At 51.2% G+C, this 16,613-nt stretch overlaps 2 protein-coding genes across 5 annotated transcripts; both read left to right on the top strand.

Annotated features, from left to right (window-relative positions):
• The first annotated feature begins 480 nt into the window (after window positions 1-480).
• On the top strand, window positions 481-3,823 carry MRPL41 (mitochondrial ribosomal protein L41). Of its 4 annotated transcripts, XM_061565932.1 has the most exons (3): window positions 491-688; window positions 1,284-1,442; window positions 3,328-3,823. In XM_061565932.1, the coding sequence occupies exon 3, from the start codon at window positions 3,342-3,344 to the stop codon at window positions 3,747-3,749; it is 408 nt and encodes a 135-aa protein (XP_061421916.1). In that variant the 5' UTR covers window positions 491-688; window positions 1,284-1,442; window positions 3,328-3,341; the 3' UTR covers window positions 3,750-3,823. The 4 variants fall into 4 exon arrangements, with proteins under 4 accessions (XP_061421934.1, XP_061421916.1, XP_061421925.1 ...); XM_061565950.1 differs by lacking the exon at window positions 1,284-1,442 and having other exon boundaries at window positions 481-688; XM_061565941.1 differs by lacking the exon at window positions 491-688 and having other exon boundaries at window positions 761-1,442.
• A 3,163-nt stretch (window positions 3,824-6,986) lies between these two features.
• Window positions 6,987-16,054, top strand: LOC133351023 (katanin p60 ATPase-containing subunit A-like 1). Its single transcript, XM_061565904.1, has 11 exons — window positions 6,987-7,270; window positions 8,099-8,292; window positions 9,689-9,840; window positions 10,484-10,688; window positions 11,087-11,211; window positions 11,731-11,836; window positions 12,336-12,494; window positions 12,676-12,802; window positions 13,404-13,538; window positions 14,199-14,325; window positions 14,935-16,054. The coding sequence occupies exons 2-11, from the start codon at window positions 8,131-8,133 to the stop codon at window positions 15,131-15,133; spliced, it is 1,497 nt and encodes a 498-aa protein (XP_061421888.1). The 5' UTR covers window positions 6,987-7,270; window positions 8,099-8,130; the 3' UTR covers window positions 15,134-16,054.
• The last annotated feature ends 559 nt before the right edge of the window (window positions 16,055-16,613 follow it).

Genomic DNA, 16,613 nt, shown 5'->3' with positions numbered 1-16,613 from the left:
CGGGTCTCGCGGTGGAGTCGGGACTCAAAAGAGGAGCCCGGGACCACTGTGCATAGGAGTAGGTGGCAACTCATGTTCTACTGGACATCTGTGGGAAATAAGTATAACCCGTAAAAACAAAGTTTATCACTATAAATCCTTTATATGCGTGGCGGCTAGAGTCCTCTCGTCCTCTGGCTTGAGATGGCTGCCACCTATGGGTCAGATGATTGTCTGCCAGTATTAAGCAATTGGTAATTAAATATTTAATTTGTTTTCCCTAAACAGTGTAAAATTTTGGAAAAAAAAATTTCACGAACATTAATTGTCTCGCACAACGAGTCTGTGTGCAAAATGTCAGCTCGATTGGATCACGGGAAGTGGGTTAAAAAACGAGCGAAAGATTTGCACGGTCGTAAGCAAGCAAGCACGCAAGCACGCAAGTGAACTTAATATAAAGGATTTAAAAAGAGCTTCATAGCTCATCGGATTCTTCCAGTATTTCTAATTATGATCTCGATCTTGCCCGAGCCGTGCGCATGCGCAGTCCCGGCAAGCACCAGGCCGGACCCCCGGCACGTGAATGGGAGCCAAGCCTGGTCACTCGCGGCCGCCGCGTTCTCTCTGCGATGTTTCTGCCCGCTGAATGTTCACTCGGCTCATTTTCAAATTGATTTGCCAGAAGCCGAGAACTCTACTTGTTGCTGAAGTGAGTGACTCTCCATTTTTTTTCATTCCTGTAACGCGGTTTGCTTTTTAGCGCTGATTTGTGTTTTGCTTTTGACGTGGCGAGGACCCCCCCCCCCCCCCCGTAGTCTGGCAAGGAGAGTCCTTGCTCGACTACCAAGCGAGCCTGACTGCTGCTGCTGCTGCAGAGACTGAGTGTTGAGACCGGTCCAGACTTTTTCTGCTGAACCAACGCTGCTTAAAGTTCAGTCCGCAACCCCTAGAAGTGCCGTGTGACTGATGGGGATGTTTCGATTTAAAGCTTTCGTGACTGCAGGTATTCATCTTCTTGGTTCTTTCGGTAAAGTCACGTCTGTCGGACCTGTTCTTCACCTGAGGACGGCTGCTTGTGTTGTGGCCGAAACGTCGTGAGAATTGTATTTTATGTTTTATTTTTATTATTTTATTATTTACCTTCTACGTGACTTTACCGAAAGAACCAAGAAGATGATGGGGATGTGTAAACAAAACGTTCGTTTGTCCATAATATAGGTTCTCTGGGTTACATCTCGTAAATATATAAATGCGTCGTTACACCACATTATCCATGCACATTATTCATGCACATTATGTGAAAGCCTTCGTGGTAAACTGAGTGCGAGGCGGACGGAAACGAAGAGGAGGAGGGGGGGGCGCAAGTCGCCGCGTCTTGAGCCGCATCGCGCCGCCCCCTCCCTGCGCCGCGTTGCGTGGGGCCCCCGGGGTCATTGAGCACGTGGAGACGGACGGCTCCGGAGGTGAGGCGAGACGCGGTCTCAGCTACTGCGGCATCACACCAGACGACAGCCGCAGAGACATAGCGACACAGCCACAGCGACATAGCTACTTCTACACACCAGCTACACAACCACACCAGCTACACAACCACACCTACACAGCAGCTACACCTACACACCAGCTACACAACCACACCTACACAGCAGCTACACACCAGCTACACAGCTGTGCATACAATGTGTGCCTCTCTCTGTGTCTCTGTGAAACGTGGACCACCCTGTGCTGGTTAGAACACATTGAAGCTGGCCTACCTACGATCCATCCTGGGTTTAACCAGCAGGCTGGATTCTGTGAGGAGCTCACAAATCCTTGAAAGATCTGGACACGGTCCCATCAGTGAGCTCCTCCGACAGGCAAGGCCGCGTTCGCTGCCCAGCCACCTAATGCCCCGCTGTGCATACAATATGTTTGAACGGATCGAGGGGGCTAAACGGGCACGACACGGGCTGGAAAAGAGATGGACTGATATGGTACAGGAGGTTGTGGAGCTAAGTGGACTTGCTAATGACTGGTACCAGTGTTTTCAAGATCGGCCTCTGTGGAGGAGGCTCGTGAAGGGCGCTGCTACTGGGCAGTTTGGAGGCAGTCGCCCTCCAGCAGTAACGGAGGGCAGAGGAGCGACGCTCACAACAACGAGCGGAGCGCCTGCGGATAAAACACAGCTAGTTGGCACAGTAGGGGGTACAGCTGCTTGCATCATCTGCCACTCATGTCAGTCAACCCATGGTACCTGGGTCTGTCCCGCGACCTGTCAGCGAGCCTTCGACACTCAAAGTGCACCTGGCCTGACACTAGCGCCGTGGTGGCGTCACCGCCACTAAGTGGTGAATGGCGTTTGTTGTCTCTAACCCATTGAGGAGCGGTGGCGCAGTGTTTGGGCACTGTGATTCGAACCCGCCGACCAGATTGTTATTCCTGCTCACGGCCAACACAAGTGATGAATATCTGAACCGGTCCTGGACCTCCCCTGGTCGACTCAGCCTGAAATGAGTACATGGTGCGGTGTGTAAGGATTAGCATTGGAGGGGTATACAAACATGTGCTGGCCACCCCACCCCCTCGTGTGCTGTACTGTATGTATATATATATGTTTAACTTCTTTCGCACCGTACGTAGCCAAACGTGCTAACCAGAGGTGCTGTGCCGGCCTTCATAGGTGCTCATTAACAGCCCTTGCACCAAACAGCCTGTGAGCTCTGCAAGCGAGGCTGCAATAGACTGGGTTATGTAGCCCGCATGCCCAAGTAGCTTATGTTTGGCTGCATAAATGGGGCTAAGTTGGCACAGCATGGGCTACATAAGAGATGGACCGGTGCGATACAGAAGGACGTGAAGCTGATTTGGATTGTTGAAGACCCAGTGGTGTCGAGATCGGCCTCTGTGGAGGAGGCTCGTGAAGGACACTACTGCGCAGTTGGAGGCAGTCGCCCTCCAACAACCAGAAGACGGTGAAGGAACGACGCTCGCAGAGGAACGACGCTCGCAAAAGCACGCGGAGCGCTGGGCTGATAAAACGTAGCAAGTTGGTACAGTAGGGGGCACAGGTGGTGCATCAGCCGGCCATCTCAGTCAACCTATTGTCACCTGGGTCCCATTAACTGCTAATGAGCCTTCGACACTTCACCTGGCCTCAAAGTGTACCGAGCCTAACACAAATGTCTTGGCGAAATGGCGGATTTTCCATACATATTTTTCCGTGTGCACGTCTGTGTGTACGTCTGTGCGTACACATTTATGGCTCTCTGCGTGTACGTACAGCCGTGTGTATGTGTGTGTACATCATGCGTGTACCGTACAATCTGCGTCTCCCCCCCCCCCCCCTCTCGTGCGGTGTCGGTGAGCCAGGATTTCCTCTCGCAATGGGGCTGCTGTCGCGCGTGGCACTCGGCCTGGTGCGTGGCGCCGACCGCACCTCGCCGTTTACGAGCAAGCGCGGCCCACGAGACTTCTACAAGGGCCGCGGGGCACGCATCGCCGGGCGTCACACGCCCTCGGGGAAGTTCGTGCCGGTGCGGGAGATGATCCCGGAGCTGGTGGTGCCGGACTTGACCGGCTTCACGCTGCGACCTTATGTCTCGTACCGGGCGCCCCCCGGCTCGACGGCACCGCCCACCGCGCAGAGCCTCTTCGATGCCGTGGTGGCTCCTGACATGGAGCGCGACATCAAGGCCGGAGCCTTCGACCCGGACGCGCTCGAAAAGTATGGGTTTGAGCCGTCGCAGAGCGGGAAACTATTCCAGCTCTACCCCAAGAACTTCCCGCGGTGATCTCCCTCCCTGCCTGCCCTGCCCGCGGCTCTCCTTCGTTCCTGCAAAATGAATAAACAAAACGTTTGCCTCCAGTTTAAATTGTCGGTCTTTTATTTTCCATTAACATTGCTGTGTGGATCAGAGAACTGGATCCTAACCAAGCATTACAGAGAGGTTGCTTTACCTGAGCACCGGTGTCGTGAGACGGAACGCTGGGAATTTGGGAATGTTGTAGCGAGGCAGGAGAAGCGATACAGAGGTCCAGAAGAAACGCGAAACAGGAGGTCAACGTTACAGATGTGATCGAGCAGAAGCAGGTACACTGGGTGTGGGCACGTGCAAGGTGGGGCTAATAAATTTGGTTTGTTTGCTGTCGTATCTCAAGTTTTGCTGAGATTTGCTCATGCCAGAAGGATATTTAGAAGGTATTTGCTCTGCTACATGCTGACCAGGCGTGTGTGTGAACAGTCCAATCGACTGTGGTGATGAACCCATTTACTCTGCTGGTTGGATAGAAGCCGTGAAGGGCGATTTGATAAACGTGCAGCTCCACTTGAGCTGCCCTGCCAGGAGATAGAATTGAACCAAATCGGAGGGTGCTGCCCAGTACACCACCAATGTGACAGCTGCCTTTTCTCAAGGTTTAAAATTAGAAGTTTATTTTGTATAAAGAAGTGCGAACTCAAGAGGGGTGCCGTGGTGGAGATATGTTAACTACCTCTCCTGGTATACAGGAGGTCGTGGATTCAATCCAAACCGTGATACCTGTTGTATATTTGGAGTTTGCATGTCCCTCGTGTGGATTTTTCTCCAGGTCCCCGAGTTTTTCTTTCACATTTATAATCGACATCACGCGTTGAAAAATATCTACATAGCTCATTGTGTCTTCTCTGGTAAAAAAAAAAACGGATTACACCACTGAATCCAAATATAAATTGGAACAAAAAAAACAGTCGCCCTCCAACAACAGCGGAGGGCAGAGGAGCAACGCTCACAACAACGAGTTGGAGCACTGGGTGGCTAAAACGCGGCAAGTTGGCACAGAGGGAACAGCTGGTGCATCTGCCAGTCATCTCAGTCTTACCATGGCACCTGGGTCTACCCCCATGACATGTCAGCGAGCCTTCGACGCTTCACGTTGGCCTCGAGGAGTACCTAGCCTGGCACAAGCGTCGCGGTGACGTCCCGCTACTTGGTGGCGACTGCCGGCTTGCTGCTGGTCCCAGGCTGCGTTGTGGCGCTGCTTGCAGGTGGCCGCGGCGGCAGCCAGGAGGCGGTCGGGAGTCACCAGGCTGGGGGCTGTGCCAGGCTGGCTGGGGGCTGCCCATGCGGATCGGACTGCTTGTGCATTCTGAGAGTCCATGGTGAACGGGATACCCACCCTGCCTGGTAGGATGGAGATGGTTGAGTTTTACTGGTAGGAACGAAGTGGACCAGACCACCAATAGATGAATGTATCCGTCCGTCCGTCCGACTGTCCGTCCGTCCATCCGTGTATCAACATCGCCCCCTACTGCAAACACTTGGCATGACCCTACAAAAACCTTTAGACTCAGTGACGCTATCCTGGTAGCAACATCGCCCCCTACTGCAAACACTTGGCATGACACGTGTAACATTCCCTTATTCCCTGAGATAGATTTTAATTAAAACTTTGAAATTAAATAAAAAAAACTCACAGCGCCCTAAAGCCTACAGCTAGGCCTAAAGCCTAGAACTAGGCCTGAAACTCTCCCTTCGTATCGTACCCCCGCGTGTGTGAAAGGGAGTTATGTTTAACAATGTTACATTCCCTCATGTTTTTAAATAGAAACATCTAAATTTAAAGCTTTTACATAAATCATTAAAACATTTAAATTAAAAATTAACTCACAGCGCCCTAAAGCCTACAGCTAGGCCTAAAGCCTAGAACTAGGCCTCAATCTCTCCCTTCGTATCGTCCGATTTGGTGTAGCAACATCGCCCCCTACTGCAAACACTTGGCAGGACCCTACAAAAACCTTTTGACTCGGTGGGGCTTTCCTGGCTTAACAAGTGTAATAATAAACTTCGCTTCAAATTTACTTTACTGAAACGCAGCACGTTTTTTTAACACAGAGACAAAAAAACATTTATTAACACAGAGACGAGATACATTTAATCGCCTTATTTGTGCACGAAAAGCACGGCGCGAGGCCTAGTGCGGCAGGCTTCGCGAGGCCTAGTGCGGCAGGCTTTGTGAGGCCTACTGCAGGGAAGGCTTCACGAGGCCTAGTACAGAGAAGGCTTCACGAGGCCTACTGCAGGGAAGGCATCGCGAGGCCTAGTGCGGCAGGCTTCGCGAGGCCTACTGCAGGGAAGGCATCGCGAGGCCTAGTGCGGCAGGCTTCGCGAGGCCTAGTGCAGAAGGTGGTGGTGGGGTTGGGTGGTGTTGAGGGTGGTGTTGCGAGTCTTTAAATCTCACAGCGTTTCTTGTCAAAACAAACACTTTTAATTAACGTTACACTAGAATACAGTAATTTTTTCTTTAACTCCTCTATACCCGGTCGATATCCCTGTACCGGTACTAAATATTATTCCTACCAGCCCACCCCGCAGGGTCCTGTTATATTTGTGTTGTTTTTGTACTTGACACTTCTGCCGTGTGTTTGCGTTGATTGTTGTAACGTGCCCCTACTGGACATCTGTGGGGAAAAGCTTCATAGCGCATCGGATGCCTCCAGTATGAATACATATTCTGCATTTGATTCACTTGTTCTCCAGACCGGTGAATGGGTGCTGTATACAGCACACCGAGCGTTAACTTTGACCCGTGTGTGGAGAGTTCAATTTAAATGTGGCAGCTGTCCTGAGGGACGGACTGCGCCTTGTCTTGGTGTGGTCATCAACTCTGTTATTTTTCTGCCTTCCCCAAGCTGTTCTCTCTTTTGCACTCCTATCGTGTGTGTTTGTGTTGTTGTTGTTGTGACTCGCTTGACTCCGTACCCCCCCACGACTCATGGTATTCCCTCCCCGAAGTCTCGGCACGCATTCTCATTCTGAATTGCAAATTTCTAAGATTGAGCGCATGACGTCATGTTAATATGACGTCACGCGACCGATGTCTCGCTTTTACCCGAGGTTGACGTCATCGCCAGATGTTCCCGTCCATCCAAGAAAACAGCCGCGGCCCGTGACGTCAAAAACTCGCTATTACGTCATTTCGCGCTGACCTGCTTTGCCGAATTCAAGTTGCAGGAAGGAGAGGGCGCGACGTCATGTCCGCGGAGAGGTCACTCGTGACGTAGCGCCGGGGAGAGTGCGGGGAGAGAGAGAGAGGAGAGAGAGAGAGCGGGGGGAGAGCAGCAGGCAGAGCGAGTGAGACGCGGGGCTGGGTGTGTGCGGCCCAGGGGCTCTGCTCTGCGCGACTGGACGACGGCGGAGAGAGACAAAGACGGAGGCGAGGAGAGGGACGCAGTGAGGGAGAGACGGGGAGACGAGGCCGCGGTGCTGGGTTGCAAGTCGCCTGGGAGACGCTTCCACAACAGCGGGCAACCCTCGCTCGAAGCCACCAGCGCCTGGTGACTGTACCATGACTGTACCATGAGTGTACCATGAGTCTCTCTGTACCATGCCTGTACCATGACTGTACCATGAGTCTCTCTGTACCATGCCTGTACCATGACTGTACCATGAGTCTCTCTGTACCATGACTGTACCATGACTGTACCATGAGTCTCTCTGTACCATGACTGTACCATGAGTCTCTCTGTACCATGACTGTACCATGAGTCTCTCTGTACCATGCCTGTACCATGAGTCTCTGTACCATGACTGTACCATGAGTCTCTCTGTACCATGACTGTACCATGAGTCTCTCTGTACCATGCCTGTACCATGCCTGTACCATGACTGTACCATGACTGTACCATGAGTCTCTCTGTACCATGACTGTACCATGACTGTACCATGAGTCTCTCTGTACCATGACTGTACCATGAGTCTCTCTGTACCATGACTGTACCATGAGTCTCTCTGTACCATGCCTGTACCATGACTGTACCATGACTGTACCATGAGTCTCTCTGTACCATGACTGTACCATGAGTCTCTCTGTACCATGACTGTACCATGAGTCTCTCTGTACCTTGACTGTACCATGAGTCTCTCTGTACCATGACTGTACCATGAGTCTCTCTGTACCATGAGTTTCTTTCTAATACCATGTCTCTCTATAATACCATGCCTCTCTCTGCACCGTGACAATGTTCCATGTCTCTGTACCAAGACTCCACTTTTAACGTCACTGCCAGGTCTCGGTGTCTCTCTGGACTGCGACCGTGTGTGTGTGTGCCTCGTCTCCATGCATCGTGACTGTGCCCCTCCGTGTGGGTTTGCTCTTGGCCTAGGGGAGAAGTGAGGAGTCGGGTGGCCCCCCGCCATGAACCTGTCCAAGATCGTGGAGAACGTGAAGATGGGCCGCGAGTTTGCGCTCTTGGGTCTGTACGACGCTGCGCTCGTGTACTACCAAGGCGTCCTGCAGGAGATCCAGCACTACATCGGCTCGCTCAAGGAGCCGCTACGGCGACAGCGCTGGCAGGAGGTGACCTCGGCGAAATTAATCCCCCCACCGTCGTTTAAAATTCGTAGGAATCGCGAGCCAGTGACACCGACGGCATTAAAAAACCCGTGTTACGATTGCCGATGACGGACGCACGTACGTGCACGTCATCGGGGTTTTATTACGATTCCGTTCCAACGACGTAGACGTACGTCACGTCATCGGAAGGGAATCGGAAGAAAAAGGACATTCGAGAGGGCGTATGGCACAGTTTGGCGCCAGCTATCGTAAGAGTGTGGTCGTGTCGCTACAGTTCTCTGCGGTGAGTGTGATGTCTTTAAAACAGCGGCCCTATGACTCTCTGAATACAATTTAAATTGAACCGCGGTGCACGGGACATTGACCCTGCCTGGTAGGATAGGGATGGTTTAGTTTTATATTTCTATGTTTTTGGGTGATTTGTTTACCTTTCTTGTACTTTGCACTCCTATCGTGTTTTTGTGTTGTTTGTTGTTGTAACGCTCTTACCCGCCCCTACTGGACATCTGTGAAAAGGAGCTTTATAACTCATCGGATTCCTCCTGCAATCTAAATAAATATTCTGATTCTGAACTTGCGGTCATCTCGGAACAGGAAGAGGGTTATGCAGGTGGAGCATTTGAACTGCAGTATTTAGGTAGCATGGTAACTGGAGATGGAAGGTGCATCGCAGACATAAACAGAAGAATAGCATTGGCAAAGTTACGTTGCAGAATATGGGACCTATATTGAAGAATAAGGAATTGTTAATGACAACGAGAATTATAATGCTGCAGCGTTGCATATGCTGGTCTGTATGGATGTGAAAGCTGGACCATTACAACAGGCCCTGCAGAGCCAACTGTAAGCGACAGAGATTTGGTTTTCAAAGAGGATGTTAAACATTTAACAGACAGACAAAACGAGTGACGTAAATGTAGTTTGGATAGCGTCAGGTTACATAACAAGAAAATGTTTAAGAACAATCATAGAAATGGCATAGTTAGATTTCTTGGACTTGTAATGAGAAAACAGGGTACTGAATATAAACGTGGTTTTAACTGGGAAAATTATAGAGTAGCTAGCGCGAACTTCTCGAGTGAATATTGTGGACAGAGCTGCTAAGTGGAAGGAGGCCACGACCACCAGACATTTTCGAGAAAGGACGTGGCGCGTAGAGCGAGGAGCGAGATGCAACATTCGAGCTCGTTGAAAAAACGAGACAGGACGGACGAGAAACAGCGCGAGCGTGCTGTGAACCCATTCGGTCGAATCGCAACACTGAATTCACGAGGATTGACGTAATCGCCGGTGTTGACGGGCGCGACGGGTCACCGCTGCGTGCCTCAACGAGAGAGAGCGCCGGTGGTCGGGCTGCTGTTTAGCAAGCGGCTAACGTCGTTTGTCATGCGTGCCGCAGGTGAGGGCAGAAATGGTGCAGGAGTACGAGCAGGTGAAGGATATCGTCAAGACTCTCGCCAGCTTCAAGATCGACAGCTTCCCGCTGCAGGTTTATGAGGAGCCCACCCGAGACCCTGACGTGTGGCCGGCCCCAACACCCGCCGAGAACAGGTGACCGCAGGGGCAAGGTCATTCATAATTTTTTATTATTATTATGGTTATCACGCTTCTTTACCCAGGAAAGCCTGTATATTTGTCGTTTGTATGTTATCCCCGTGGTCGCGTGGGGAGAACATCCAAAGTTCAAATATACAGCAGGCGTCGGGGTCGGGATCGAACCCACGGCCTCCTGCATACCAGGCGAGGTAGTTAACATCTCACCACCGTGGCACCCATGCAAAGCACAAGCGCGTCAAACTCTGTCTGGACTTGAAACTGTTAACATGAACAGTAGTTCAAAATGTAGTACATTTGGTATTGGGTTTCACAGACACGGGCTGCAGTAGTTTCACAGTAGGTGGGGGGCGATGTTGCTGTCGTGTGCAACCCCAATTGAGTCATTTGCGATGGCTTTTTTTGATCAAATTTGAACTGTGGCGCCAGCCACACAATGACCTACCCATTTGCAATCACGTCAGGAGATCTCTAAAGTACCCTGAGAGTGAAGCAAGATGGCGCATAGTATTAGTATGGTTAAGAACACAGGGCAGCCTGCAGGTATCGAACCAAGAACCTCTTAACAACCTGCGAACGCACTAAATCTCTGGGCTGCGGTACCTCCTCAAAAATCCCTACTTCGTTTGTCTTTTCACAGGCATTCTCCTGCCATCTTCAGGCCAGTAGATGCAGGGAAAGGCAAGAGGGAAGTGAAGCTGGGTCGGAGGGAGCAGCAGGCAGCCGCCGCCGCCGCTGGCAGGGTGAAGCCCTCCCAGCCGTCGGCTCGGAGCGAGAAGCCGCGGATTTCTGTTCCCTCTGCCAAGGACAGGGAGGGGCGGGCACGTGGCCGTGACGCTGACAAGGTGAGGGAACTCGGGCACTCACCGCGTCCTCACGCCTCGGCCTTTTTGTAATGTGATGAAGAATGTGCAACGCGCACGGTTATCATTCACTCTCAAGAGATAGAGAGACGGACTGTTCAACCCCCACACTGCAGTTCACCTCACTTCCCTTTCTGCTTCTTCCCTTAACACCGCTCCACCTTTAAGATCCTTCCCATCGTCTCTTATCCCGAGCTGTCATGACGACAACCTTTCTCAATTCAAGAAGCGCGTTCATAACTCTTTGCTACTGTACCTGTGATACTCGTGCCGTTTGTTGCTAGGGCCTTAAAATTGTGGGGGCCTTTTGCACCTGTGCTCGTAAAATCGTTCGGGAAGCTATTTAACCCTCGCGCGTTTCGCTGGCGGGGAATGTGCAGGGCAAGCGAGGAGTTCAAGAGCCGCTGTCGGAAGAAGGGAAGAAGTTTGACGGAACAGGCTACGACAAGGATCTTGTGGACGCTCTGGAAAGGGACATCGTCTCCCGCAACCCCAACGTCCGCTGGTGAGCATGGTGCCGCGTTACCACTGGCGTCTACTCGCTCCAGTCGCAGATCCCCCGTTTGGCTAGGGCCGTGTACCTGGTGGAGGCCACTCCACGCTGTGCCTGGGGACGTATTTGCACCCCCCCGCGTCGTCCCCACAATTGTCTTCCCACCGCTTGTGTTCAATTTTATTGTTTTGTGCTTGATTGCACATTTTTTACGAAGGAGTAATCTTAATTTTAAATCTTCGTTGTAATGGTGCATTTGAATACGTACGGTTGTGTTGTTGTTTTTCTGTAAACAGTAATTGTTGTCGTTCTGTTGTCTTGTTTAAGCCAGGTCTAACCAAGGTCAGTCACTTATTGCAATTCAGAGTCATCCTTGTCGCTTCAATTCTCGCCTCTCGTTAACAAAAGAAACTGGGAACTCGCGTGACTGAGGCCGGTCTCAGTGGGCTGTCGCATCGCATGGTTTTTAAATATGAGAGATTCACTTTCATTGACTCAGTTGTTAATGCCCTGCGGCGGTGTCATTCCCAGGGACGACATTGCAGACCTTGACGTGGCCAAGAAGCTGCTGGAGGAAGCCGTGGTGCTGCCGATGCTCATTCCGGATTTCTTCAAAGGCATCCGCCGACCATGGAAGGTGAGACAGAGGGGTGGCGAACATTGACGCCCCTGGTGCCCAAGTTAGTGGGGAGTGTAGACACGGACACACGCCAGTAACTGTTACGGACTTCCCCAGTGGTGCGTGGTTACTTTGGACGGCAGGGCAGAAGCAGTGCAGTGGTGATGCCCGCGCTTCACAGCAAGGAGCGCCTGGGTTGGATCACCGACCCGGGTGCATTTCTGCCTGGAGTTTGTGTGTTCTCTCCCCGTGTTCTGCGTGGGTTTCCTCCCATGGTTCTCTGGTTTTCTCTCACGGCTAAAACAAACTGTACAATTAACCGATATTGGCCGAAACATCCCATTGCTGAAAAATTGCGTGAAAATTACTGATGGGATTACACATGGCAGCAATATCACTCCCTTCTGCAAAAATTTGGCAGGACCTTCGTGACAGACGAGTCTTGACACTCACGCTTTCCTGGGTATAAAAGTGTAATAATATGAATGTTGTGCACTGACGAGTCTCCCATTGGCAGGGTGTGCTCATGGTCGGCCCTCCAGGCACAGGCAAGACCATGTTGGCCAAGGCTGTGGCCACGGAGTGTGGAACAACCTTCTTCAACATCTCCTCGTCCACGCTCACGTCCAAGTACCGCGGCGAATCCGAGAAGCTCGTCCGTCTGCTCTTCGAAATGGTAGGACGGCAGGTTTGCTTCCAGCCGCCCTTCCTGCCAGATTTAGAATCTTGTGCCGCCAAGATCCTCGATCGCCAAGGGGTCTCGCGGCGCAACCACGGCACGACCGCAGCATGACCGCGGCACCAGTGCGCCCCGGTTGACTCACGTTCCGCGCTGTGTGTTTTGCTCTTTGCCCCAGGCGAGGTTTTACGCCCCGACCACCATATTCATTGACGAGATCGACTCGATCTGCAGCCGCCGCGGCACCTCGGACGAGCACGAGGCGAGCCGCAGGGTCAAGTCCGAGCTTCTCATCCAGATGGACGGTGAGAGTCTCCCCCATCCCCACTCCCTCCATGCATCGCGCACACTCTCTCCATTTACTTTCATTTAACGGAAACCTTATTCTTGGTTCTTTTGGTAAGTCACATAAAAAAATATATACATTAATTAAAAATAAAAATAAAAGCAAAAAACCATGACGTTTCGATCGCAACACAAGCGTGACTTTACCGAAAGAACCAAGAATATGAATTCCTGCAGCCACGAAAGTTTTAAGTCAAAACGGAAACCTTGCTGAATTACAGACTGTTGGGGCAAGTGCCATTTGCGAGCACCTATTAAGGCCGGCGGTGGTTTTTGGTGGTCAGCACCACGGCTGGCCACCTTTTCCGAAATTTCACGCCGCACCAGGTACTCATTTAAGGCTGCTTAGTCGACCTAGAGGAGGCCCAGGACCGGTTTAGATAATTGTCGCCGATGTTGAACAGGAATCGAATCTCAGGTCGCCGGGTTTGTGGCAGTGGCAGTGTGCTCACCGCTGCATCACCGCTGGCGAATTTGTGGGCGCAACAGCACGCATGGTCGCACGCACCCACATAGGTTTCCTAGGCGCCGGTTCATGCTCCGCCAAACGTTGCTGCGCAGGTGTCGGGGGTGCCTTGGAAAACGATGACCCAACCAAGATGGTGATGGTCCTGGCCGCAACCAACTTCCCCTGGGACATCGACGAGGCCTTGAGACGCCGCCTGGAGAAGCGCATCTACATCCCGCTCCCATCGGGTAGCTCACGGCGACACGCGGGCACCAACACGCACTTGTGCGCCAACAATTTAACGTCGAATTTAGTACATGTGGTACTGGCGCTGATTTGTAGTGGAGTTAGCACATTTGGAAAATTTGGGCCGTGACCACCAGCCACGCAACGGCCCACTCACTTGGAATAACGTCACGGGATCGTTAATGTCGACTGTGAAGCAGACACACAGAATTATTTAAGACAAATTATTGGTTATTTACCAGATAAGGCCCACTGAGTTTTTTTCTTCACCTGAAGACGGCTGCTTGCGTTGTAGCCGAAACGTCGTGAGAATTATTTTATTATGTTTTATTTTTATTATTTTATTACTTCCCTTCTACGTGACTTTACCGAAAGAACCAAGAAGAATGCCCACTGAGCTTTGTAGCTCTTTTTCAGGAGCGACCTCGCCAAAAATGACAGCTGAATAAAGTGGTTTATTGCGTGGGAATATATAGCAGCCAAATACTCTTAATCGCATGATTCTAAATATGGATGGAAAAATCGGACCCGGAGAAAAATCCACACAACCACAGGGAGAGAGACATGCAAACTCCAAATATGCAGTCTTCGGGGTCGGAATCAGACGAGGTAGTTAACAAGCGGCTAACACGCCACCGCTTGGCGCTTCCCCGTGATGGCAGACTCGGGTCGCGAGGAGCTGCTCAAGATCAACCTACGTGAAGTGGAGGTGTCAGCCGACGTGGACATGAAGAAGATCGCGGAGCAGCTCAATGGCTACTCGGGCGCCGACATCACCAACGTGTGCCGGTGAGTCCAGATGGTGCCCCGCCATCACCGCCACGGGGCTCCGTAAAGGGACCCGTCGGTTTTATATTTAATGTTATTTTTTTTAATAGTTAAAGCCACACGCATGACTGTTGATTTAATATTCATTTGGATGCCGATAAGTCTATGGCGCCATATTCTTGGTCACGACTTGGCTCAATTGAGCCAGATTGAAGGCATGCACGTAATTTGAGCCGACTCTTATGGGCCTGGTCCAAGCCGCACTAACTCAGGATTCCCATGAGCGGAGCCCGATTCGAGCCCGTGGCCAAGCCCACTCGCGCGTCGTTGGAAGCAGCTGAGCAGCTCAATCCAGAGCTGAGCCGCGTCCGTGGCCGAGCCAGAGCCGAGCCGCGACTGAGAATACGGCCCCAGGAGATTTGACTGACGTGACTTTCATCATTTTTTAAATTATTTTTATATTATAATTATATGGCCTCCCCAAATCCCTTACCTCTAAACTGCAATCGATTAAAAATGCCACTGCCTCTTCTTGCGAAACAAATGATGATGTCCGCTGTGGGGAATGCTGTGTTTGACGATGGTGTGAGATGGTTAGTGGTGTCTGTTTGCTCTTGATGCATCCTGTAGGGACGCGTCAATGATGGCCATGAGACGCAGGATTCAGGGTCTCAGCCCAGAGGAGATTCGCAATCTCTCCAGGGAGGAGCTGCAGATGCCCACCACGATGGAGGACTTTGAGTCTGCCATCCATAAGGTCTCCAAGTCGGTCTCCGCTGCCGACCTGGAGAAGTACATCCAGTGGATGGCAGAGTTCGGTTCCACTTAGCCACGCTGCAAACTCTTCAGCTGGAGAGGAAGTTTACAGGAGACCAAATCAGGGCAAACTGAAACCCTCTTCTCTCCTCCCACAGTCCAACAACTAGTGTAACGAGAAGTGTGTGTGTGTCTCCGTCTGATGTGAAATCCCGTGGCGAAAGATTTAACCGCACATCTTCACCCGGTGGGCGATAATATTTTAACAACAATAGGTTGAGTTTGAATCCAATCTTTTTGCCGCACTTACGACTAAAGTAGGGTCAAGCATAACTCCGTCTTCTTGTGCATCTGAGCGAATCAAATAGTGTGTTATTTACCTCTTTCAAGTTAAGTGTGGTGGAGAAATCAAACGCCGTATTGCTGCTGTACGGTGGCACAGAGTGGTGGCAGTGCGGTGGTGACCCGGGCGCCTTTTCTCTGTGTGGAGTTTGTACGTTCTTCCCCTGTTCCGCGTGGCTGGTATTGGACCAACATCCCACGTACCTGCAAATTACTCAATTAGGATTAGACAAAGCAACATTACCCCTGACTGTGAACACTTGGCACGACCCGCCTGATAATAGCCTTGAGACTCAGCGAGGCTTCCCCGTAAAAACGAGTGTAGCAGTAGTAATCGTAATGAGTGGAGTGCGGAGCTCCTCTCTGCGTATCGCGTGTTTGCGCTCTCCGTGCTTTATTTAAAATCCAGCTGTTGGCACGAGGGTTTAACCATTGACGTGGCTCAGGGTTCAATGGTAAGTTGTGATGTAATTTTTCCATTCGGAACACCCACCCGCACGCATCCGTGAGGTCGTGTGACGCTGTTGTATCGCTGTGTGCGCCGTCATGCGCACGGTGTGCCGCGCCGTTACGGATCTGTACATTTGAGCCCGGCGAGGTTTGCTTGTGAAATGAACGATGCAATTAAAATAAAGATGCTAATGATGACTAAGAGGGAGATTTTGAGAGCTTCACTGTTAATGATTACATGGCCCATGGGCAGCTCAATGTTTGTGGAGGTTCGCCAGTTCGAATCTGGTAGGCCGCCACGTGGTTATTACTGCGGTATGTGTTGACCGTAAATACTTCACAGTTGACGTTCAACAACCCGAATCGAGTGGGCCATTGTGTGCTGACGTCCCGCTTAATTATTTGCCAAATTTAGAAAGTTACACCGCTAATGACTCGGTTGGGATTACACGCGACGACACACAGCAGGCGGCTCTGTTAGACACAGCTCGGCATTACGAACGGTCCCCGGTATGGGGATGAGAGTCCAGCCCAAGGTGCAAGCACAGACCAATGAAACGAAGTCTCATTGTAGTCCCCTCATGACCTTGGCACACGACTACTGGCCGGGTTGGACCTCTGGAATATTAATCACATTCCTCTGTTTATGGCCACTACAAAAGCCACCACATCTTGTCACACCACCCAATGAGAGGCCATGATTAACATAAATTTTTTATGACTTAATATTACGATTCTTTACCCAGGGCAACTTTACTCTA

Source organism: Lethenteron reissneri, chromosome 5, assembly GCF_015708825.2.
Source record: "Lethenteron reissneri isolate LAM-NWPU_2019-01 chromosome 5, ASM1570882v1, whole genome shotgun sequence".
In the NCBI taxonomy this organism is placed as follows: Eukaryota; Metazoa; Chordata; class Hyperoartia; order Petromyzontiformes; family Petromyzontidae; genus Lethenteron; species Lethenteron reissneri.
This window is presented reverse-complemented; position numbering and strand designations above follow the sequence as displayed.